This window comes from Dromiciops gliroides, chromosome 1, assembly GCF_019393635.1.
Source record: "Dromiciops gliroides isolate mDroGli1 chromosome 1, mDroGli1.pri, whole genome shotgun sequence".
NCBI lineage: Eukaryota > Metazoa > Chordata > Mammalia > Microbiotheria > Microbiotheriidae > Dromiciops > Dromiciops gliroides.
The window spans coordinates 423673709-423699906 of NC_057861.1; the positions used below are offsets into that span (position 1 = coordinate 423673709).

Consider the following 26198-nt stretch of genomic DNA (forward strand, 5'->3'; position numbering starts at 1 on the left):
TGTAGGAAAAGCTATGAGAAAGCAGGCACCCTAACACTCTTCTGTAAAACTGTAAATTGGCCCAACTATTCTGGAAAGCAATTTGGAACTATGCCCAAAAATGTGACTGAAGCGGACATACCCTTTGATCTAGAGATCCCAACATGTTTACCCTAAGGAGTTTGAATTGGAAACCAAGTAGGGTGCCTATTGATTAGAGAATGGCTGAACCAATTGTGTATGTGAATATAATGAGCATTATTGCTTCAAGTGAAGTGATGAATGAGAAGAATTTGGAGATTCATTGTAAGCTATAAGAAATGATGCAAAGTAAAGTAGGTAGAACCAGAAAAATAATATGCATTTTATCATAATTATATAAATGCAAAAGCCAACAAAATGGAGCCAGATCTTATGTTATTATCCCTGGAAAAGAAGTAGGAAAATTAAATACACTCTTTTATTTCTTTTAAATTTAATATTTTCTTTTTTTGTTTTTCATTAGAATTTTCTTTTTTGTGTTTATTTATTTATTTACATGTGGGTATTTAGAGGGAGTTTATATGTTGTTTTCCTGTTGTCTTTTTGAGAGCAGAGACTGAGTTTCTTTGTTAGTGGGCATTTTTTGTTTTGTTTTGACCTTTTTTCATAAGCTTAGCACTTAGCATTGTGCCTAGTGTATAGTTAATAACCAACAAGGGCTTATTTTCTTGCTGAATGACTTGTAACAAATATGCCTAGTTAAAGAAAACAAGAAATATATGTCTTATTCTGTACCCCAAGTCCATACCTCTCTGCCAGGAAATGGGGAGTATGTTTCATCATGAGCTCTCTGGAATTGGAACACATTTTTGTCACAGGAGAGGTTGGGGAATATGGATGTGAAACTCTACATAACTGGCAGATTCAGTTGGTTTTGCTTGACTCCTTCTCCTTCTCCTTCTCCTTCTCCTTCTTCGGGGCAATGAGGGTTAAGTGACTTACCCAGGGTCACACAGCTAGTGTCAAGAGTCAGAGGCTGGATTTGAACTCAGGTCCTCCTGAATCCAGGGCTGGTGCTTTATCCATTGCACCACCTAGCTGCCCTCAGGACCATCATTTCAAAAATAATCCCCCTCTACTCTCAGGAATATGACAAGCATCCAGACTTTCCCCACTCTGCCCCCAAAAGGAACTTTCCATTTTCAGATGGACACCCCATCTGTCCTCTATAAAAGCTTTTAACTTTCTTCTGTTATGGAAGGAGAATGTTTCTGAGTCCTCTTGGACTTAGCCCTTCCTTGGTCACTTTCTCTAGCACCAAATAAAAGACCACTTTAATTCTAATTGGACTGTGGCAAGAGTGTAATTCTTTACTGAGGAATACCTAAGGACCCCCATCACTTTTCTCTGTGAGAAAAGGACGGACGGACGGACAGAAGGAAGGAAGGAAGGAAGGAAGGAAGGAAGGAAGGAAGGAAGGAAGGAAGGAAGGAAGGAAGGAAGGAAGGAAGGAAGGGAGATTTACGTTTGATTGTACCAAGCATTGTGCTAAGTGGTCTGGGAAGACACAGAGACTGTAAGTGGAGCTAGAGGGCAGTCTATAGCCATGTTCTTTTCAGTGACAATGATAGCATTTATTTGATTACTCTTTGGTAGTATTTTATTTTATTTTCCAGTTACATGTAAAGATTGTTTTCAACATTCATTTTTATAAGATTTTGAGTTCCAAATTTTTCTCTCTCCCTCCCTTCCCTCCCCTCCCCCCAAGACAGCTAGCAATCAGACATAGGTTATATATGTACAGTCATGTTACAGACATTTTCACATTAGTCATGTTGTAAAAGAAGAATCAGAACAAAAGGGAAAAACCACAAGAAAGAAAAAAATAACAACAGCAAATAAAGTGAAAATAGTATAGTTTGATCTGTTTACAGATTCCATAGTTTTATTTTGTTTTCCTGGATGTGGAGAGCATTTTCCAAAAGTCTTTTGGAATTGCTTTGAATCATTGTATCATTGAGAAGAGCTAAGTCTTTCACAGTTGATCATCACACAATGTTTCTTTATTTGATTACTCTTTTCAGAGCAAGAACAAGATGTAAATGCAGGAGATGCCCACATAGTCTCAGGCTTCCCAGCAGATTGTTGGTTCAGAGGCAGAAAAGAGTTAGGTGAAACCTCTTCTTGGTGGGGTGTTTCTCTAAGTAGGTGCAGAGAGGTCTGTTGTTTACGGGTACCTTTTCCTGGTGTCTTCATATTTTCCTGTCTTATGTGTATCCCTGGGGAAATCTTTTGTGTCAGACTGTGCTACAAAAGGTTATAGCTTTAGGCATTGTTGTTGTTCAGTCATTTTAAGTTGTGTTTAACTCTTCATGACCCCATTTGGGGTTTTCTTGGCTAAAGATACTGGAGTAGTTTGCCATTGTGTTTTTCAGCTCATTTTATAGATGAAGAAACTGAGGCAAACAGAGTTAAGTGACTTGCCCAAGGTCCTACAGCTAGTAAGTGTCTGAAACCAGATTTGAACTCAGGAAGATGAGTCTTCCTGACTCCAGGCCTGGCCCTCTATCTTGAGCATAGAAAAAACAAGAATGTCAGGGAATCTATATCATAGCGTGAGCAACAGGGGCATTTTTCCATTCTTTTTTTTTTTTTTTGGTGAGGCAATTGGGGTTAAGTTACTTGCCCAGGGTCACACAGCCTGTAAGTGTTAAGTGTCTGAGACCAGATTTGAACTCAGGTCCTCCTGACTCCAGGGCCATGCTCTATCCACTGTACCATCTAGCTGCCCCAGGGGCATTCTTTCAATCAGCTTCTGATCTTTTTTCTGTCTCTCTGTATACCTTTCAATTCACCCCTTTTTTTTTTCCAGTAGGTTACAACCTCAACAATCACCACCACCCCCTTCTCTATCTCCTGGTTCCTTCAATATTGCCAGGCAGTTGGCCCAGTGTTTGTGGAAGCAGACACCCCAGTCTCCATTACTCTCACTTTTAGAAGTATAATATATATATTTTCACTGGAGTTCCTAAAGCTCTTTTATCAACTGTCTGATCACAAATTACCATGGGTAATTAATTTGTGGTCTACTTTGGCATGTCCACCAGAATAGACCACTGCTGGCTATGTTTTCTGAGTATAGACCATGTTCTTGCAAGTACTTGGGAAATTGGCAAAATTTGACAGTCTGACCTGTAACACTGATGGTCACACCAGTGGAGTCTCCTTTTTTGAGTTTGCTCTTGCTTCTGCAGGGCCAAAGATAAAAGGTCCCGAGGGGGACTCATATTATTTTTTTTCTTTCTGAAGGCATTTTGAATCAACTAAGTGGGAATCAGAATCTGAACCCTCCTCCCTTATGGAAAATGGAGAATTAAAAAAAAAAAGAGGAGGAAAATAAGATTTTTGTCCCTCAGAAAAAGGTCTCTAAATTTAAAAAGGAGAAGAGAGACCAATTGATCTGGCTGAAATTAATGGGGCTTTGAGAATATAGAGGAGGACTTAATTTGTGCATACTAAATTATTTTAAGAATCTTTACCACTACTGTTTGCTGGGGATTTTTTGTGTCTGTAGAGTGCTATTTATGTTAAAATGTTCTCTGTGTGTGTGTGTGTGTGTGTGTGTCTGAGTGAAAAGCAAGCTTTTTCTCCCTCCCCTTGCTGTTCAAGCTACATCCCTTATCTTGTAAGGAGTTATGCAATTCTTTTTGCCATTAAAAACAGAATTGACAGAAAGGTAATTTACATAGGAAGGCAGTTAGAGGGTGACTAGCATTTGATTTCTTTTTACCCTCTTTTAAGAAATTTGTTAAAACTTTAATTGAGAATTGATCTACAATATTAGAAATTTTAAATCCAGATTGGTAGATCAGGTTCAATTGAAATCTGGGGAATTGTCTGGCTTTTCAGTTACCAGAGTTTTTATCACCATGTAAAACTGAGTTTATTGATGATAATAATGGTTTCCTGTTGAAATGCTAATGGTAGATGAGCCTTAGCAAAATGGAGAATTATGCCATTTGGGAATATAGATTCAGTTGTCATTTAATTTATTCTAGTGTTATTTTTAGGTGAAAAATTTCTTCTAATAAGAAGTGGGGTTTTTAAAGTCAGGATTTATTGTGATATTTGCATTAATACAACGTTTAAAAGTTTCTTAGATCTAGAAATTTGTCAGTTGCATGATCTCAGAACAAGTTACTTCAGTTTACCAATCTGTCATATGAATATGTGATAATTATAGACTAGTATTCTTAAGGGTTAAAAGTTGTTATACATTTAACAATTAAAAGACTGATGTTAAGTAACAAACTGCTTGTTTAGAAATGCAATAGATATTGACAAGGTTTTTGCTTTGAATTCACAAAAAGTAATCTCTAAGACAGGAACACCTGGGTTCAAATTTCCCCTTTGGGATACTCCCTAGGCATAATGAATCTGTGGCCCTGGGAAACATAATTTGGCTTCTTGGTGTAAATAGGTAAAAAAGTTTAAAACTTCTGAAAACTGGAGGTTTCCCTAATAGGCCAGAGAAGCTTGTTCCACTTAGCCTTGGTACTGTATTGGAAAGTTTTTCTCCATAGCTCTGTTCAGCAGTTTGTTCATTTAAAGTCAAACCAAGTACATTCTTTTGAAGTATGACACACCTTAGTAATGATGTGATTATTAAAAGCAAAGTTTACTGTTGTCTTTTTTTTTTTGTAAGCTTCACAGGGATTTCAAGTTTCCATGCCCCTAGCATTCAAATAGGATGATGATTTTGCGTGTCTTTTCACTGATAGGTGCTTGAGTAAGTTGTGTTTCATAATAGTTTTATTTCATAATAAGATAATCAACTGGGATTGGTTTTATGACTATCTGGTGTTTAAAGCACACTGATGCTGTTTTAACCTTTTTCCTTTCTTGAATATTATTTTGTTTCATTGCCAGGAAGACAAACTTCCATAGCATTCATCCACTCTCTAAATGTTGTCCTGTTACTATGATGGTATTCTTAGGCAAACTGCATTTTCATACCAAGTGTGACGTCTATCAGAACCCACGTTAATGAGGTATCTTCTATCTTTATTTTTTTCCTTTCTGAAGGGTATGATTGCTGTTCAGATTAATTTCTAATGAAAATATAAAAAGATGGTACTAAAAGCATGTTATAGTTTTAAATCAAAATGGCTAAGGAAACTAAAGTTCATCACTGCTTTATGCACCAATGAGAAATTATTTTAAAAGGTCATAAAGTATCTTGTTATCAAGTTTTTAGGAAATCTGATATTAGCCAATAGTCTCCGTCTTGGAGGATTAGAGATCTCTCTACTATCCAAAGCTGGTGGCACTATCTCCAGGTGTAGAGCTCCCAATCCAGCCACTTACCTCCCTGACAAAGGGGATGGAAACCCTGACAATGCTCAGGATTTTAAACTCCTGAGAAGATCTCCAAGAAACTGACATAGAAAAACCAGATTATTCCTGGTACATACAGATAGATGGTTCCTCCCTCTGAAATGACTCCGGCAAATTAAACTGCCCTGTATGCTATCCCCACTACTGAAGAAGTCAAGGAGTCAGGAACCCTTTCTTTGGCTTCTTCAGCACAACAGGTCAAATTTGAAGCCCTTACTACATACAGCTTGACTTCAAATGAGCAAAAAGCAGATGGGTGGCCATTTACAAGGTTGGCAGGTATGCTTTTGGGGGAGATAGAGAATTCATGTACAAGATGATGTGGTTTACTTGCTAAAAGAAGATTATGTAATAATGTCTAATGTTATCAGCCATTTATATTCATTTATCATTTATATGTCATTGTGACTATGTAGACTCTGGGTATGGTTTGGAATTATTGTATATATTACAAGTATACCCTCAGTTATGCAGCATACATAAAAATGTTATACATAAAAATGCATAACATGCATTTTTACCATCATATTGTCTTTGGTGAAATTAATATGAGATTTATGAATTATGAAAACTTATCATTTCAGAGACTAATTGCTCTTATAATGAGCTTGATGCAGGCCCTGGAGAGAATATATGTACAACAGGAAGAGAAACAGGTACACGTAAGATGCCCTGATGAAGGCTGAGAGAACAGCCAAACACATTCAGGAAGTCCTTAGTTTACTTATGATGGTGACTATGTAGACCATAATTGCTGGACATAGTCCAGTTTCTTCCTCTCTCCCTTCTAAAATGGCCTGGTGTCATGGAAACTCCAACACGTGCACCTGGTTTAACTTAACTTGTTATTGTTGTTGTTTTTCCCATTCAGTCTGATGGCATGCTCAGAATCCATCCACCTAGGGCCTAGCACAATTACTGGATGTCTCAGAACGAGATGTGGTATGGTAACCTTTCCATAACATTTTCAGGTGTCATCACAGACATATTACTAAATTTGGCCTTGATCCAGGCACATGGTGGTAAGAAGTGTTATAGGTTGCATAACTGCCTCAACTCTGTATCATATGGGTATAAATCCTCCAAAAGGGGGAGGGGGGAAATGTAATATGATATATATATATATATATATATATATATATATATATATATATATATATATATATATATATATATAAAGTTTAAGTATAAATTATATTTTGAAGAACTCTCACTGTTTAATTTGATCATTGACAATGCTATACCAAGGATTAGTGAAAATCCAGCAGTTCAACAGCTAAAGAAGTAAAAGAGTCCAGAGACAACCAGAATCCAGACCAGAGTCCGGCTTCCCTGATGACATCTCCACACTCAAAGAAGACAAGATTTCAAAGACTTTAAATGAACAGTTTTGTTTTGTTTTTTCCCTTCTGTTATTATATACACCATTTGTAATATGTATTCTCTGCAGAGGTCCTCCCTCTGCAGGCAGTGTCAAAGCACTGGTTCATAAGGGACCACCCCTCTGGACAAATTTTCCCCTTTCTCCTTTCCCTATATTGTTATTTACATATTGTTTGTTAGCATAGGGTGTGTTTCATCTAGGAAATACTCTGTTTTCCTCAAAGAAACAAAGTGGGATGTGTTAAGATAATGGAATGTGGTAGACCCCAGGGGTCTGACTTGATTGACTTAGTAGTGTTTGAATTGGGTGTGAATGAAGAACTACTAAGTACCCACTTAAAGGTGATTAGATTTTAGCCACTGGCCAACCCTGAGAAGGAGTGTCCTCAAGAAGCTATGGACTGCTGCATCCACAGGAGACTGCTCTCAGCCAATCAACTTGAAGAGCCTTCCATTTCTGGGAGGAGGACACAAAGTAGGAAGTGGATGCTGGCTGAGGGCTTCTTCCTCTTTTGGTTCAAGACATCAGTTTGGTGGCAGGACTTCATGTGGAAGGTTATGAAGGCTAGGATTTCCATGCTATAAGAAATCTGTTCTCAATCTTTCTCTCTCCTTACCATCTTATATCTTTTTGTGTGTGTGTGTGTGTGAGGCAATTGGGATTAAGTGACTTGCCTAGGGTCACACAGCTAGTGTTAAGTGTCTGAGGCTGGATTTGAACTCAGGTCCTCCTGACTCCAGGGCCAGTGCTCTATCCCATCTTATATCTTTTAATAAACTTAAAAGCCTAAACTCTTGGTGAATTTATCAGTGATTTTAGCCAGTTTTCCCCCCAAACTGGGAGGGGGGCAGATTAGAATCCACATTTAGATTTTTAAACAATATAAGGGTACCACATGATTTGGGGATATTATGGAAATATCAAGAGTTCCTAACTTCCTTTGGTACTCCCATCAAGAATGGGGCACAAATCTAGAAATTGCTTGACTCCCTTTGCTATCAGCAGGAATGGCTGTTATGAAAGTGCTGGCACATTCCCATGGAGATTCTCTCTAATCCCAAGGAAATGCCCTCACTGACCTGCATGCCAAGCAGGCTGCTTGGAAGCCCCTAATCCTTGTTGGTCTGTCTTCTTTTAGATCTTCTGGGACCACCCTCAAATTAACATTGACCCTAGCAGAGCTTGCTGCTGTCCAAGAGATCGTGTCCTATCCCATCCAAGATGACTAAGACAGGAAGGGTACAAAAAGGATAAAAAGTCTTTGTGTTGGCCTAGGGTGGAATATCTGTACTCTTTAAGTCACTAGAGACCTGACAAGGTGAAAAAACAGCCCTCTGTACATAGCTGCATAAACTGCCAAAAGAAATTCTCACATTAACCAGGTCTGAAAATGCCTCTTTCTGCATCTTAAGTTTATCACTTCTCAGTTAGAAGGAGAGTGGCATGTTTCATCTTGATTGTTTTGGTTTATCAATTTGTTGATCAGAGTTGTAAAGCCTTTCAAAATTGTTTTCTCTGTATTATGGTGGGCATAATATAAAATGGTATCCTAGTTCTGCTTACTTCTACTTTAGTTTATATAAGTCTTCCCAGTTTCCTCTGAAAATATCCACTTCATAGTTTCTTGTATATTAAAATTCAATTATATTCATATATCATAATTTTTTAGCCATTCCCCAATAGGAAGACATTCCTTTTCCAATGTTTGTTACTAAAAAAACAAGTACCTTGATGATGATGATATATAGATCTTGTTTCTCTTTAATTTTTGTCAGGTTGGGACTTAATAATGCTATGGTTATATCAAAGGGCACGTACAGGTTTAGTAATTTTCTGGCCATAATTCCAAATTACTTTCCAGAATATCTGTTCACAGCTCACAGTTCACAGCTATAACAATAATGCACTAGGGTTCCTGCCTGTTTTATCATAACCCTTCCAACATTTGTCATTTTCCTCTTGTCACCTTTACCAGTCTAGGAGGTGTGAGATGGAACTTCAAAAATGCTTTAATTTTATTTCTCCATAAATGATTTGGAGCATCCCCTCATATAATTGTTGATAGCTTGTATCTCTTCCTTTGAAAACTGTATTTTCATAACCTTTGACCATGTATCTTTTGAGGAATGTTCTTGATTTTATAAAATTGAATCAGTTTCTTACATCTCTTGATTATGAGACTTTAATCAGAGAAACTTGTTGCAAAGATGTTTTTCTTCAGTTACCTGTTTCCCTTCTCATTCTTACTACATTAGACTTGTTTGTACAAAAACTTTAAAGTTTTACGTAATCAAAATTATCTATTTTAGCATGTTTTTAATATTATTGCTTTTTTGCATTTGTTTATGAGGTTTTTATGACTTGCACGGAGTTAGTATTTGTAAAGAAATCTACTACCTGTATGACCTTAAGAAAGTTCTATCTGTCTCAGTTTACATTTCTGTAAGGGGATGATTATAGAGCTTTCCTCCCAGGATTGCTGTGAGGATTACATGATTGTAAAAATGATTGGCATAGGACAAATGTTATATAAAATTTATATATATATATTTATATTTATATAAATGATTGTGTAAGGTATAGAGCAAAAGCACATGCAACTAAATTAAGAACACCTGATTGATAATTAATTGATCTTGGGTCAGCTAGGTGATGCAGTGGATAAAGCACCAGCCCTGAATTCAGGAGGACCTGAGTTCAAATCCGGCATCAGACCCTTGAGACTTACTAGCTGTGTGACCCTGGGCAAATGACTTAACCCCAATTGCCTCACCAATAAAAAAAAAAAGATAATTAATTGATCTTGTTTCAAGTTTTAAAAGATTTCCTAATATTGTTTTAAGGTATATTATTTCTAAATTTTCTTATAGTGTATAATTTGGTAAACAATTGTATCAGCTATGGTAGAAAATCAATTTCTCTTATAATTTAGATGTTGTTAGGAAAAAAACCTGCAATGTTAAAAAAAGGAATGAATGGTTTAAGAAGCTGTTGGTCAGCTGACCACATGTTCTGAAGTACAGTAATTAAGAACTTATACTGTTAACCTTAGTTAACATTTAAACTTTAAAAAATATCTATGTAAATACTTGCTTAAAACAATAACTTCAAATGCCTGCTTGTTTGGGGGAAAATAAACTGGTACTATGTTTTTCCCTAGCAGTTCTCTGATCTGGTTTTTTTTTAATAGGACAGATTCAGAAAAAAATTGACAATATGAAATTATGCAAAACATATTTTGATATTAACCATATCACAAAAAAAGCAAAGAGAGGGAGAGAGAGAAAATAATACTTCAAGTTGCACTCAGAGTTCATCAATTCTTTCTCTGGAGAGGGATAGCATTTTTTTTCATCATGAGTCCTTTGGAATTGCCTTGGATCAGAGTAGCCAAATTTTTCACAGTTGATCATCTTTACAATATTGCTGTTGCTGTGCACAATGATCTTCTAGTTCTTCTCACTACACTTTGCATCAGTTCATATTGTTTTTTTTTTAAGCCACTGCCCTTGTCATTTCTTATAGCAAAATGTTACTCCTTCAAATTCATATGGCACAAATTGTCCAGCCATTCCCCAACTGATGAGCAATATCTAATTTTTTGCTATCTTCTTCCATTTTATGAATGAGTTCATCCCATTCACATTAATAGATATCATTATTGTGTATTTCCCTCCATACAATTTTCTTCTATTTATCCTTTTCTCTCTTTTTATCCTGTCCCTTCTCAAAAGTCTGTTTTGCTTCTGATCACTGCCTCCCTTAATCTGCCCTACCTTTTATCACCCTCTCCTTTCTCACATCCCCTTTTCTTCCTGTTAGGTAAGATAATTTCTATACCTCACTAAATGTATGGCTATTCTTCCCTCTATGAGCCAATTCTGAAGAGAGTGAGGTTCAAACATTGCCCACTGCCATCCATGTTCTCCTCCACTCTAAAAGTTCTTCCTTGTAATCCTCTTTTTTTTTGGAGAAAATGTTCCCCATTCTGTCCCTCCTATCTCCCTCTCTCAGTGCATTTCTATTTCTCACCCCTTCATTTTTTTTTGAGATTATATAAACACAATTGACTCATACTCATGCCTTCTATCTATGTAGATTCCTCTTAACTACCCTAATAATGATAAAGTTCTTAGGAGTTACATGTATCATTTTCTTATTGAATTCCTTATGATTACTCTTTCATATTTATCTTTTCATGCTTCTCTTGAGTCTTGTATTTGAAAGTCACATTTCTCTTCTGCTCTGGTATTTTTTTATTAGGAATACTTGAAAGTCTTCTATTTCATTAAATATCCATTTTCCCTCTGAAGTATTATACTCATTTTTGCTAGGTAGATTATTCTTAGTAGTTATAATCCTAGCTTCTTTGCCCTCCAGAACATCATTTTCCAAGCCCTCTGACCCTTTAACATGGAAGCTACTAAATCTTCTGTGATTTTGACTGTGGTTCCACAATATTCACATTTTTTTTGACTGCTTGTATTTTCTCCTTGATTTGGGAGCTCTGGAATTTGGCCATAATATTCTTGGGCATTTTCATTTTGGGATCTCTTAATTTCTTTCAATTTCTATTTTACCCTCTGGATCTAGATATTGAGGCCGTTTTCCATGATAATTGTTTTTTGGGGGTGGGGCAATGAGGGTTAAGTGACTTGCCCAAGGTCACACAGCTAGTAAGTGTATAGTGGCTGAGGCTGGATTTGAACTCAGGTCCTCCTGAATCCAGGGCTGGCACTCTATCCACTATGCCACCTAGCTGTCCCCCATTGATGGTCTTTTTTATCTTTTGCATCTCTATCACTAACTGTCCTAAATAGATGCCCCCACCTTGTAACAAATATCAGACCCCCCAAAAAAGAAAGAAAAAAGTCAACATATTGATCATGTTTGAAAATGTATATTTCATTCAATACTACTATATTGTTAGTTCCTTATCTCTGACAGAAAGTAAGCAGCACGTTTCAGACTTCATCTTTTGAAGTCATGGTTGATCACTGAATTGAACAGTATTTTGTAGCTGTTTTCTTTTACATTATTGTGGTCACCAGGTAAATTGTTCTCCTGGTTCTGCCATATATATATATAAAAGAGAATTAATTGTTATTTGAGGCTTTTATGACCCCATCTTTTGGCTAGAATTTTTAAAAAAACCTCGGCACGCTCACTGGCCTGGAGCTCTGCAAACCACATGGTGCTCCCACCCACTGGTTGGAGCCTTTGCCAAACATAACCAACTGAATGTAATCATTCACCAGTTGAATAAACCTGTATGCCAAATTTGTGGCACAGACAAAGCCAACGCTAAAAAACTCCATATTTTCTACCATAACAGTCATTATGACAGCATTAGAAGAATCAATGATGATTCAGAAACTACTGCCACTCTGGCATGCAGAGAATTGGGGAACCAGTTTAAAAAATGTGGTGTACCCCAAATTCTAGCATTATAAGCTCTTACCTTAAACAAGCTTTTCCTCCTACAGGTGAAGAACTCCACCAAGAGCACATGGCTCTGTCTTCTAGAAAGGGTTATCGAACCTTATTACTTGATTTACAAGACAATTAATGAACATATTGAGTCTCGCTGATGTTTTATTTCCTTTTGATAAATTGTTTATCATTTCAAGTATCTGTTATTGTCATTGTACTAGATAGAGAATTCACAGACAAGATGATGTGGTTTACTTGCTTAATGAAGATTCTGTAATAATGTTTAATAATATCAACCATTTACATTCATTTATCATTTGTATGTCATTGTGACTATGTATACTCCGGTATGGTTTGGGATTATATATATATTTAAAGTATATCCTAAGTTATACAGTGTAGCATGCATTTTTACCATTATATTGTCTTTGGTGAAACTAATATGAGATTTATGATTTATGGAAACTTACCATTTCAGAGACTAATTGCTCTTACAATGAGCTTGATGAAGATGGTTCAACTCCACAATGCAGGCCCTGGAGAGAATATATGTACAACCAGAGGAGAGACAGGTACATGTAAGATACCCTGATGGAGGCTGAGAGAACAGCCAAATACATTCAGGAAGTCCATACTTTGCTTATGAGAGCAGCGATGTAGAGCACAATTGCTGGACATAGTCCAGTTTCTTCCTCTCTCACTGCAAAAATGGTCTGGTGTCATGTTAGCCCTAACACATGCACCTGGTTTAACTTAACTTGGCTTTTTCACTCAATCTAGTGGCATGGTCAGAATCCATCCACCTGAGGCCTAGCACAATTATTATATGTCTATGCACCACAAGATTTGGTATGGTAACCTTTCCATAACATTTTCAGGTGTCATCATGGACACATAACTAAATTTGGCCTTGATCCAGACATATAGCAGTAAAAAGTGTTAGTAATATCATAACTGTCTCAATTTTGTATTGCGTACGGATATGAGTATCCTCCAAAGGGGGTACTCCAATAAGCTGTATATATCAAGTTTAAATTTGTTTTGTATATTTTGAAGAACTTTCATTATTTAATTTGAACATTTTTGGACAATGCTATGCTAAAGATTAATGAAAATCCAGCAGTTCCAGAGACAACCAGAATCCAGAGACAGCCAGAATCCAGACCAGAGTCTAGTTCCCCTGATGACATCTCAACCCTCCTTTGAAGACAAGATTTTAAGGACTTTAAAAGGACATTTTTGTTTTTTCTTTTTCCTTCTGTTACTATATACATCATCTGTAATATGTATTTTCCCTTTCCTATATTGTTATTAGTATATTGTTTGTCAGCATTGGTTATGATATTCTGTTATTTTTTATTGTTTATTGTTTATTATTTATTGTTTCATCAAGGAAACACCCCGCGTTTCTTGACGAAACAAAGGGGGAAATGTAAAGAATTCATTGTTATTTGAGGTTTTTATGACCCCATTTTTTGGCTAGAATTTTTTAAAAACCTCAGTGCGCTCACTGGCCTGGAGCTCTGCAAACCGCATGGTGCTCCACCCACTGGTTGTAGCCGTTGCCATGGCACTGGCACCTCATGTCATCACCACTCACTGATGCCTACATGGGCCTGTCAAAATTATAATGATTGGAAGCCCAGTGAGAGCAGTCATGTGACTGTTAGAGCGGCTAGCCAATTGGCTGGGGGCTGTGTGTGGTCAGCCTGGGGTCTGCTGGGAAGAAGGGAGGTTTTTTGCCATTCTAGCTGGTAGCTCAAAGGCGACAGGACACTGCTGTGTGTTCTCAGCTGATTCCTGGGTGGTGGTGTTGTTCAGGTTGTATAATTTCCCTTTCCCCATTTTATTTCCTTTCCCTTAATCCTACTGATCCTGTTTGTGTTTCTTTAAGTTCATTCTTGTTAAATAAATCCTGCTCTGTTTTGAGGGAGGCTGTTGGTCTCCTTCCTTGCCCCAATATTATGGCAAGCCGCCTAGCTAACACTCCTCAATTAAAAATTGGTCCCTACTATACATATATATATATATGTGTGTGTGTGTGTGTGTGTGTGTGTGTGTGTGTGTGTGTGTTTGTGTATGTGTTTGTATATATGTGTATACACACACACACACATACACACACACATATATATATATATATATATAAATTTGTGTGTGTGTGTGTGTGTGTGTGTGTGTGTGTGGCAATGAAAGTTAATTGACTTGCCCAGGGTCACAAAGATAGTAAGTGTCAAGTATCTGAGGCTGGATTTGAACTCAGATCCTCCTGAATGCAGGGCCGGTGCTATATCCACTGTGCCACCTAGCTGCCCCAGTTCTGCTACACTATTAAAATTTAAAAATATATATATATATATATATATATATATATATATATAAATAACTGTACAGAAGTAATTTGTAAATAAACTTCATTTTAACTCCACATGAAAAGTTTAGTATTTAAAGGAATCCTACAGCAAAGCAAATCCTGTTATAATATGAAAAGTGCTCTTATCCATTTGATAAGTTAGGATTTTTTTATGTTGTTGGGTTCTCTTAAAGAAAGACTTCCATATTTGCTAAATTTTTATTACTTTTCTAATAAACATATCGTATTTTTTTTTTCTGCAGGGAAATGAGGGTTAAGTGACTTGCCTAGGGTCACACAGCTAGTAATTGTCAAGTGTCTGAGACCAAATTTGAACTCAAGTCCTCCTGAATCCAGGGCTGGTGCTTTTATTCACTGTGCCACCTAGCTACCCCCTCATATCACATATTTTTGCACGAACTTAAATTTCCAGCATTTAGATATCTTTACTGGCTCTTTCTATAGAAGCTCCTACTTACTAGCTTCCTAAAAGTTCTGGTGAAAAACAAAGTGGCCATATAAATTTGCCATGCAATCTCCCTTCTCCCTACTCTCTTTTAAAGACTTTTCCATGTATAGTCTTTTGGACTTAAGTGGAAGACTGTATATTCTAAATACTTTCCCTTGTTCTTTAGAATACACCCTACAGCTCTTTCATTTTGCTTAGAGTTACAGAATCAGAGCAGTTAAGAATAGGTCAAATACAAGTATTTATCAACATAGATAGCTGTGTTTGAAAGTAAAGGGGAAGGTGTCAATGGAGGGAGAGATGGAAAATAACAGAAGGGATAATGGAGATATGACTGGTAAAGAGTGCTGGGACCAGTGAGTGTTTGGTCTTATACAACATTGAAGTCATAACCTTGAGTGAATGGAAGAAGTCACACAAGCACTCAGTCTCACCTGTCATTCCCACCATCTAGCACCAGAGGATATTCTGGGAGTAGGGTTTTTCAGGCTATAAGAGAGAACAGCTTGCTCCTTACCCTTTGGTTCTTCCACTCTGCCTAATGTGGATGTTCTCAAATTAGCCTAGAACAAAAGCTTCTTAAACTGTGGGTTGTGACCCCATATGTGGACATATAACTGAATGTGGGGGTTGCAAAAAATTTGGCAATGTAAAAGGTTCTGTATACCTTTTTTATATACCTGTATACCTGGGGTCTTATAAAATTTTCTCAGGCGAAAAAGGGTCTCAAATGGAAAAAGTTTAAGAAGACTTGGCCTAGACTACGCAATCAAATAGCATAACTTGGCCACCATGCTGCTGGGGAAAATAGCAACCTTTTGCCTTGTACCTACTTTGTTTCAATTTACTGATAACTACAAATTTACTGAGAACAGACTGATCCCACCTTCTCTCCATTCCCAGGACAATGAATTGACTGGGGCTAACCAATCTTTGTCAATTCCAGACTCTTGATTGACTTATGGATCTCCCCCAAACAAACTATCCCCTCCCAAAGATTCTCCACCTACATTAAGTAGTTTCTATTTAGAGGTAAGTAGGGTTTATACTTAACTCAGGAGCAGTTCTATAGTGTCTTTTGTCAAAGATTCATAGACATTAAGTAGTTGTACTTGACTCTGGAGCAGTCTTTTGGTTCCCTTTTGTTGTGTTACCCCTTAAAAACCCTGTCCTTGGTTCCCATCTGTGGGTATTCCTAGTTTCTTGCTTTGTGATACCACCAGCTATAGTTCCTCTGCCCTGATTAAAGACATTATTTTCTCCAATACTGGTTGTTTCCTTAATTTCTAGGTTAACACGACAATCACCAGAGCTTTAATCTGAATGCAGTAATAAATTAAAGCAGGTTGTGCACCAATGTGCACTGATTGTATCTCCCCAGCCTATGTGACCTGTTCAGTTCTTGTATCAACTCTACAGTGGCAGGCAGAACAAAAGATCCAGAAGGGTAGCCCCTATTACTCTAGTCAGAACAGGAAAAAGGATTGTTTTTTTTTAATGCAGGTGAATCAGTTTCAAAAGTGCTCTGCAGGAGGGCTGCTAGGTAGTGCAGTGGATAAAGCACTGGCTCTGGATTCAGAAGGACCTGAGTTCAAATTCGGCCTCAGACACTTGACACTTACTAGCTGTGTGACGCTGGGCAAGTCACTTAACCCCCACAGCCCCATTAAAAAAAAAAGTGCTCTGCAACTCTCATTGGCTCCACCCACAGGTGATTGTATAGCCACATCCATTTCTTCTTGCCTGGCCAGTTACATATGTTTAATTTTATCTTTCTCTCTTTAATATTGGGTAAATGGGTTTCCTCTACTATGACACATCAGTTCCCTAAATTGCAGTTCTGCCAGCACAGCAGGAAAGAGGAAATGTAAGAGTTCCCGTGAGCAGAATAGTATTTCTCCAATAACATTCCCCATATTCATTAGTCTCTTTTACTATTTCTTATCCTCTGCTTTTTTCTCTTGTGCCTGCCCGTGAGCTTTTTTCTGGCTCTTCTTGCCCCAGGAACTATATGCATGAATGCTGCAGATTGTTAGAAATTATCTGTGGAATTCAAAGTTGAGAACTGAGAATCAAGCCTTGTAGCCAAAAACAACAGCCACAAGGAAGTGTCATTTGGAACATCTCTTACCTTCCTTCCTATACCACCCCACCAGAGTTATAGCCTCTTATTTCATAAAGTCTGATAATTTAAAAGTCCCTTTAATTTTCCTTGTACTTGATCCAGTCTTGTACCCTATGAATATGGTCATTTTAAATGTTATTTGATGGGGACTGGTTAGTGCTCAGCACTTAAAAAGAGATCATTTTATAAAAGTTCATTTTAAAATTGGTTGTTTGGACCTCAGAAACATTTCCATCAAAATGTGATTTCTCTTTTTTTTTTTGGTGGGGCAATTGGGGTTAAGTGACTTGCCTAGGGTCATACAGCTAGTAAGTGTCAAATGTCTGAGGCCAGATTTGAACTCAGGTCCTCCTGAATCCAGAGCCGGTGCTTTATCCACTGTGCCACCTATCTGCCCCCTTCTTTGCCTATTCTTAAGCATTCCTATGTCAGCTTCAGCCCTTGCTTTTCCTCAAAAGACCCCTCTCTCCCCCTTCATAGATTTGTACTATTATATCCCTCCTGCCTGGCATGCATTCTTCCTTCATTTCTACCTCTTAATATCCTAGGCTGCTAGGTGAACATTGGACAGTGTTGGACTTGGAGTCAGGCTTATTGTCTATGTGACCATGAGCATCTCTTGGCCTTAGTTTCCTCATATGTAAAATGGAGATAATAATAGCACCTACCTTACAGGATTATTGTGAGGATGAAATAACATGTAAATTGCTTGACAAATGTTAGCTATTATTAATTGTTATTATTATTAATCCCTTAAAAATTCTACTCTACTACCTCCTATATAAGGAATTTGTGACCCTTTCTCTGTCTGTGACAAGTACCCCTTTGGCAGTCTAATGAAGCCTATGGATCCCTATTCAAAATGATGTTTTTAAGTCCATAAGAATTACTTTTTTTTTTTTTTGCAGGGTAATGAGGGTTAAGTAACTTGCCCAGGGTCACACAGCTAGTGTCAAGTGTCTGAGGCTGGATTTGAACTCAGGTCCTCCTGAATCCAGGGCTGGTGCTTTATCCACTACACCACCTCCATGCCCCCTTAAATCCATAAGACTTAAATCACAGGCTCTCATGTCTAACTCTTGTCTTTCTTAAATTCTTAGCTAAAATCCCATCTTCTGCAAGAAGACTTCCTGGTCCTGCTTAATGCTGGTACAGAGATGATCTCCAATTTATCCCTACTTATAGCTTGTTTGTACAAGGTTGTTTGCATGTTATCTCCCCATAGAGACTGTAAACTCCTTGAGGGGAGGCATGGATTCGTTTTGCCTTTCTTTGTATCCCCAGAGGCTGAGTATAATGCTTGGAAGTCAGACAGTTAGTAAGAATTTATTAAGCTAGAGCACCGGGCCTGGAGTCAGAAAGACTCATCTTCATGAGTTCAAACCTGGCCTCAGAAACTTACTAGCTGTGTGATCCAGGGCAAGTCATGTCACCCTGTTTACCTCAGTTTCCTCATCTGTAAAATGAGCTGGAAAAGAAAATGGCAAACCACTCTAGTATCTTTGCCAAGAAAATCCCAAATGGAGTCATAAAAAGTTGGACAGGATTGAACAACAAGCACCTAATATGCTAAGTATTGGGAATACAAAGAAAGGCAAAAGATCATCCATCATGCTCTCCAGGAGCCCACAGTCATTTAATGGGGGAGATAACATGCAAACAACTAAGTACAAATAAATTATATACAAAATTACTTGGAAATGTCAACAGAGTGAAAGTTCTGAATTAAGGGGAAAGGCTTGCTAAAGAAAGTCAGTAGGGGCAGCTAGGTGGCGCAGTGAATAGAGCACCGGCCCTGGAGTCAGGAGTACCTGAGTTCAAATCCAGCCTCAGACACTTAACACTTACTAGCTGTGTGACCCTGGGCAAATCACTTAACCCCAATCGCCTCACTTAAAAAAACAAAACAAAAAAAAAAAAAAACCCAAGAAAGTCAGTAAATCTTTATTAAGTGCCGAAGTGGATAGAGCATTATCCCTGAAGTTGAGAGGACCTGAGTTCAAATATCACCTCAGACATTTACTAGCTGTGTGGCCCTGGACAAGTCACTCAAACTCAATTGCTTTAAAACTTCAGGGGCTATCTCCAGTTGTCCTGATATATATCTTGTCTCTGGGGGAGAGAGTGAGGTTGCTAAGTGAGGTTGGTGACCTTGTACAGCCCTCTCTCATTTAAATCAAAGTCACTGCAAGTCATGACACCACAGGGATATCATGGTCTTTGAGAACTAAGGACAAGCACAATAAAGGCCTTCAGCCAGGTGGAAAATGATGAGGTGTCCACCCAGGGTCCTCCATAAATAGAGTATCTGGGGTCCCTCTGAAGTCAACCCTCCACCCTCTCTCCAATCAGAGGAGCACAGAGGGGTCCAAGGAAGGGGTCATTTGTGGAGTTCCAAATTCTATTTCTCCCTCCCTCCCTTTCCTCTCCCTGAGGCAGAAAGCAAATATAGGTTATACATGTGCAATTATGTAAGACATTACCTTATTAGTCATTTTGTATAAGAAGACTTGAAGGGCAGCTAGATGGCGCAGTGGTTAAAGCACTGGCCCTGGATTCAGGAGTACCCGAGTTCAAATCCTGCCTCAGACACTTGACACTTACTAGCTGTGTGACCGTGGGCAAGTCACTTAACCCCCATTGCCTAAAAAAAAAAAAAAAAAAAAGAAGACTTGAAAGAAAGAAAATGAAAAATAGTATGCTTCAGTCTGGGATTGTTTTGGATCATTGTATTGCTGAGACTAGGTAAGTCATTCATAATTCTTCATCAAACAATATTGCTGTTACTGTGTAAAACTTTCTCCTGGTTCTGTTCACTTCAGTATACATCAGTTCATATAAGTTTTCAGGTTTTTCTGAAATCATCCTACTTGTCATTTCTTATAGCACAATAATATTCCATTACAAGAATATACCACAGCTTGTTCAGCCATTCTCTAGTTCATTGGCATCCCTTCAATTTCAATTTCTTAGCCACAAAAAGAGCTGCTATGAATATTTTTGTACAACTAGGTCGGTCCTTCCTTCCTTCCTTCCTTCCATGTCTTTGGGATATAAACCTAGCTGTGGTATTGCTGGATCAAAGGGGATACACAGTTTTGTAGCCCTTTGGGCATAGTTCCAAATTTGGGTCCATAATTGTGAGAACATGGGTAGTCATCTCCTCTCAGTGAGGATATAACAGTCAATCATACTCCTCCTGACCTGTTTTTAGCTAATTTAGACAAAGGTCTCAGATCCCCATCTCCCCCTCTGGCTAACAAAATCACATGGTTCAAAGAGCCCTGGTCTCAATAAGGTCTGCTCCTCAGTTGTGTCTATATAAGGAAGAATAAGGTCCACTCCTGAGTGTGAGGGCCAAATTTAATATATGGAGAGTTAATTGAGTGGCTCACCATAATATTGGGGTCCCGGAAATAATGAGGGACCTCTAGGTCCAAAGCTCCCTCCCCTCTGAAACTGCCTTTTTAGATATTTCTCCCAGGCCAATAAGAAAGGAGCCTTACAGTCTCTTTTCCACAAATGGATCAGATTTTATTAATTGGGAATAAAATAAACAGCAAAGGTGAAATTAATAAAAATCAAAGATTAGGGAAAAAAGAAATACAGAGAATTCTCCTAGCTCTAACCTAAGTCTATACAATCCTCTACTAGCTTCCAGTTCAGCTAATTCAAAAGAAAGCAGGGCTTTCATGTTAACTCACCACCTGGGGCGTCTGCTCCTGCTGCTCTCACCACTGGAAAAGAAAGAAACTTTGGAAGAGGCCGAGACTCCCCTCATGGAGTGTTTAATCTTCCTCCCCCAAAAGGGGAGATCCTTCAAAACTGCCAGTGGAGAGTGGCTCCTCCTTCTGACATCAGCAGCATACCTCACTTTAGGGCAGATCAGGTGAGGCCCCTCCCAATGAGTCAGCCAAATAAATTCTAATAATCTTACCACGTGAGAGAAGGATGGGAATACTTCGATCTGATTAGCTAGTTTTGCATGTAGATTGTAACCCTTGAGTAATGGAACCAATAATGAAAAAGGGGAGGGTCCATTCGTTAGGGACTAGGGTTTAAAACAGGGCCTGACAGCCCCCTTTCTTTGCACCCACTAGCAGTGCCTCCTTCTCAGGAGAAGTAAATAAAAGAGCCTTTGTCACATCACTGTAGGGTTCCTGAGAATTATTGCGGACTGTTTTCCCTCACAATAATCTTTTGCAGCTCCTTCACATTTCCTCCCAAGAAGCCCTAATTTTCTTTAAACTCCCAGAGGTCAGAAGCCTTGTTGGGGTTTGGCATGGTCATTGTGCAGTTTTTGCCCAACACATTCTATGTCCAAAGTCCTCCAGGAAGGGGCAAGGGCTTCCTACAACCAGAAAGTGTAAATTTCTTGATTGATTTGATCTTGCAAGATTAGGAAGAAAGGTGGGACTTGAGCTGGGACTTCAAGGAAAGCCCCAGGGAAGCCAAAGAGGCAGAGATGAAGATAACATTTCCAGCGTGGGTGAATCAGTGAAACCGCCCAGAGTTGGGAGAGTGTCTCTGGTTGCCCGAGAGCAGTTAGGGTGTATGTGTATGTGTGGGAGACACTTGGCGTAGTATGACTTAAAATACATAGGATTATAGAGGAGCTCAATTACATTGGAAGTTATAAATTTTTAATTAAAACATCCACAGATCCCAGCGGGAACCTATTCTACAGGAAGCTTTTCCGAATACCCCAAACAGCTGATTGCCCTCCTTTCCCATTTTTATCTTGTTCTTGCCTGGGAAACACTTTTATGTACTCCTCACCCTCCCCCCAACAATAGACTGAGAGCTGTTTGAGGGCAGGGTCTCTTTCCCTTTCGTCTTTGTATCCCCAGCTCCAGCTCAGGCGCCGGGCACAGAGAGCTGCTTACAATACTCACTGATTATTGATTTGATCAGAACCAGCCTGTAAAAATAAAGCCAGGGCTAAAGGAGTCGCGCAGAGGCGGGCTCTTTTCGATGGCACCCGGAGGGCTTGGTCTAGTTTGCATTAAAAACCCTCCTCAAAACCCCGAGTAGGAGGCAGAGAGCTCGCGGCCTTGACGTCCTTCTCTGGCTCGCGCCGCAGGCGGGGGAGGTGTGCCCCAGGTGAGTCCTCCCCCACCGCCCCCCCCCCCCAGGCCAGGTTGCCGGGGCGACGCTTCCGCACGCGCGGAGGGGGCGGCGAGCCCGGGGCGCGCGCAGCCCGGAGGAGCAGGGGAGTTGTGAGCAGGGTGGCTAGACCTGCCCGGCTCCGCCACACTGCGGTCGGGAGCGCGCTCACTGCCGCGCCTCCTCTCCGCTCTTCCTCGGCTCCTGGCGGCGGCGAGGACGCGGCGTACTAGACGTTGGGGCTGCGGGAAAGCGACGAGCACCAGGTCGGGATGAATAGCGGCGGCGGTTTCACCTTGGGCCTGGGCTTCGGCCTGACCAACACGGCTGTGATTCAGGTGACTAACTTGTCGTCGGCGGTGACCAGCGAGCAGATGCGGACCTTGTTCACTTTCCTGGGAGAAATCGAAGAGCTGCGGCTCTACCCCCCGGAGTAAGTGCCTGGGCTCTGCTGGGGGGAGGGGCGCGGGGCGCGAGCGCCATAGAGACCGTGGAATAGGGGGGCCTGGGCGCGCGGCGGGCCACGTGACCTCCGGGCTGCCACCGCGGCCATGTTGGACCAGGGCATGGGGACCCCCAGCCGTCAGCGGGTGCCCCATCCCTCCGCCTTGTATTCGTCCGAGCTGAGGCATTGGGGGTGTCGTGATGTTCTTCGGTTTAGAGTCATTTCGCGATAGTGCCTGTAGAAGGGCTTTGTCTTTAAGGCCCTGTTCCTTCCCGGGAGGGGGCACGGTGGGGGTTTGCGTGGGTTTTGGGGTTTTTTTTTTTTGCCTGAATCTAAGATGGCCGCGGACGGGCCTAGGCCGAGTTCTCCTGGCGAGAGGCTGGGATTAGCTTTCCCGCGGAGGGAAGAAGCACGGGGGCAGCTGCAGGAGCAGTGGCAGGCGTGGGAGCCAACCTGAGTCTGTCTGCCTTCACCTCACCTTGGGTTAGGTCCGCTAGCAGCCCGGGCCCTGCGCCGGGCGGGGTCAGGAGAGGGTTTTCCTCCAGGTCTTGTGGCCTGGGCCTTTAGTCTTTGGCCGCCCCTTCCCATTTCCTCCCGGGAAACCCCAACTTTGTCTCGTAACCCCGTATTGGGAGCCCTCTACGCTTTTTGGTTACTGTGGGGTTTGGCCCGGCGGGATGCTCAGACCCCACATGCCGTGTTCTGTCCTGAGAAATGGGATTGGGGCTATGATTAGGAACAGGAAACTTTAACAACATTTTGGGGGGGATCATTGTATATTTCACTTAAAGCCATGGCTCTCCCCCCCCTTTTCTCCTTAAACCCCAACTAAACAACTTAATTTTCATATAAACCTTTCTTCTATCCAGCCAGCCATTCATATGTCAATAAAAAAGGTGGGGAGGAAGTAGTTAAAACAGAAAGCAAAACAACTAACAAATCAGTCGTCTGGCAGCATGCTTATTCCTTGCAGTTTGATATTGTTTGCTCTTGCAAAACAGCTATTAATTGCTTCTACCTGAGACCGCTTAAACATATTTCCCTCTTCCCTTTGGAAGTCCATTATTTATTTTTAACATTAAAAATTTATTTTTTTCAATTGAAAATTCTCCCTCTCTCCTCTTCCCACCCATTGAAAAGGCAAGCAATATGATCCCTATTAATGTATTATTTTGTAATAGCGGGGTTTGAGGGTCTTTTAGGTCCTACATAAGATTAGCTCGGCCAATTAAGTGTTTTTACCTAAATATTTTTAAATTGGATGTAGTGCTTGAAGGTCTTGAAGACCTGTGTTTAAATTTAATCTCTCTCTTTGTGACCCTGGGTTAATTACTTAACCTCTCTGTGCCTCTGGCTGCTCTCTACTCATTAACTTGGTAGAAGGAGACTTAATATTTTTCTCTGCCAGGAAATGGGAAAAAAAAAAACACGCTTTTTTTTTTTTTTAGAGGGTGGACTATAGTAGTAGACTTGTAACTCATGTCCGTGTTTCTACTTTGTCCCTTCCTGACCAAAATAATAACCATATATAGACCAAGAAAAAAAGAAACAATCCCTGTCATCAAGGACATGGGAGTAATACAAGAACACAGATAAGTACACAAAGTAACATCCCTTTGTATTTACAGTATTTACATCACTGGTGGTAATGGAAATTATGGGACTGTAATTGTAGAATTGGAAGGGACTTTAGAAGCCGTCTTGTCCAGTCCTTTTTATTTTACAGGTGAGGAAACTGAGACCTGGGAAAGTGAAGTATTAGCCCAGGGAATAAGTGGTAAAGCCATTATTAGAATTCATCATCATATTGCTTTTCTTGAAAAATTTCCTGTTGGAGGTGGCATTTGATTTGTGTTTGGAAGGAAACTAGGGATTCTTCAAGAGTGGAAATTAGAGGGAGTGCATTTCAAATGTGTGCAAAAGCACAGAAGTAGAAGTTGGAATGCCATGTTTGAGGAACAATTAGGTCAGTTTGACTAGAATCCTGAGTGCTTGAAGTATTATTAAATAATACTTGAAGGAAAGGTAGAAGCCCTATTGTGATAGGCTTTAAATGTCAAGCTGAGGGTTTTCTATTTTTTTTTTTCTTAGCCATAGTAGGGTGTCCTTTCTTAATGTTACTGCCAAAGTAATCTTTCTAAGAATACATAGTTAAGATAGGTACACCCTCACTTAAATACTAATACAAATTTACACGGAGCCTTAGCCAGACTAGATTACTAGTGATTTCCTGATCTTGTATTCCCTTTTGTACCTTAGTGTGTTTATATGGGCTGTCATTTGGAATAAATTCCTATCATACTTGAGCATTTAAAATCCTTCAAGACAACTTAGATGCCACAGCCTCTGTGATGCTTTACTTGATTCCTCTAGCCAAAGCTGATCCCATCATCCTTGAATCTTTCATACTTACTCTTTGATCTCTTTTACACACTTTTTATATATTTAAAATTACCTGATGCTCCTGTAGAAATACTTTATTCATATTTACATCTAATATTTGTCACTAATGTATGTTGATCTTATACTACAGAATGGTACAAAATGTGTAATGAAGAAAGAAGTTGATCTGGAAGCTCATAATCACTTTTCAATGGGTACAGAAATGACCAGATTAGAAAAAGCTTATATATAGGAAAGTTTGTTTTTAAATGGACACAGTCGTACTGTAAGATGAACGTAACATAGTCTTGCCTTTTTTTTACACATACAAAAGCATTTTGATACCTCCTAAAGTTTGCATTGATAGAAAAAGTTGCATGTTTTCTTCTAAAGAGTTCATAAGATGAAAACCACTTGGGCCCCCTGCTTATGAATTAATTGCATGAAAATGAATAGCCATCTCGTACATAAATTAACTCTTAGAAAACCCTTAATACTGTCTTTTAACTAGTTTTTTTAATGTGTTTAACCAATTATAATGTGTTACAGTTGTCTGTTTACTTATGTCCCTATTTGATTAAAAGCTCCTAGAGAAAACCATTAAAATTTTTTTTAACCTTGACTTCCCAGCTCCCTCTTAGGGGAAGGGAATGAAAAAAGGGATAAGCATTTATGTAGCATTTACTATGTGCCAAGCACTATGCTTAATACTTTTTTTTTTTTAAACAACTTTTGACTCATTTGTACCTCAAAACAACCCTGTGGAATAGATGCTATTATTATCATCTCAATTTTATAGTTGTAGAAACAGGCAAACAGATTAAGTGACTTTCCCAGGATCACACAACTAGCTAGTTCAGTGTCTGAGGCAGAATTTGAACTCTGCTCTTTCTGATTCCAGTCCCAGATTCTATCTGCTCTGCCACCAGCTGCCTAGATGAGTATAAATAAATAAAATTTGCAGGCTTCTACTTGTACATATGTATATTTGTATATGTGGTGTATTAAGTATAGAAGGCATTTGATAAATATTTGAATTAAATTAGGTGAAACAGACTGGGGGTGAGAGGGGTGTGTATGTGTGTGAGTGTGAGTGATGGAGAACATAGGTATCTAGTAAGAAAGCTTTTCTTATTGTAAATA

The 26198-nt window shown here is 39.4% G+C and overlaps 1 protein-coding gene across 1 annotated transcript in view; it reads left to right on the forward strand.

Moving 5' to 3' along the window:
* Nucleotides 1-22304: 22304 nt before the first annotated feature.
* The window catches only part of SREK1 (splicing regulatory glutamic acid and lysine rich protein 1), a 51018-nt gene continuing 47124 nt past the window's right edge, over nt 22305-26198 (forward strand). Inside the window, 1 exon segment of the mRNA XM_043996144.1 lies at nt 22305-22661. Within this exon segment, the coding sequence (XP_043852079.1) occupies nt 22501-22661 (161 nt within the window). The 5' untranslated portion in view covers nt 22305-22500.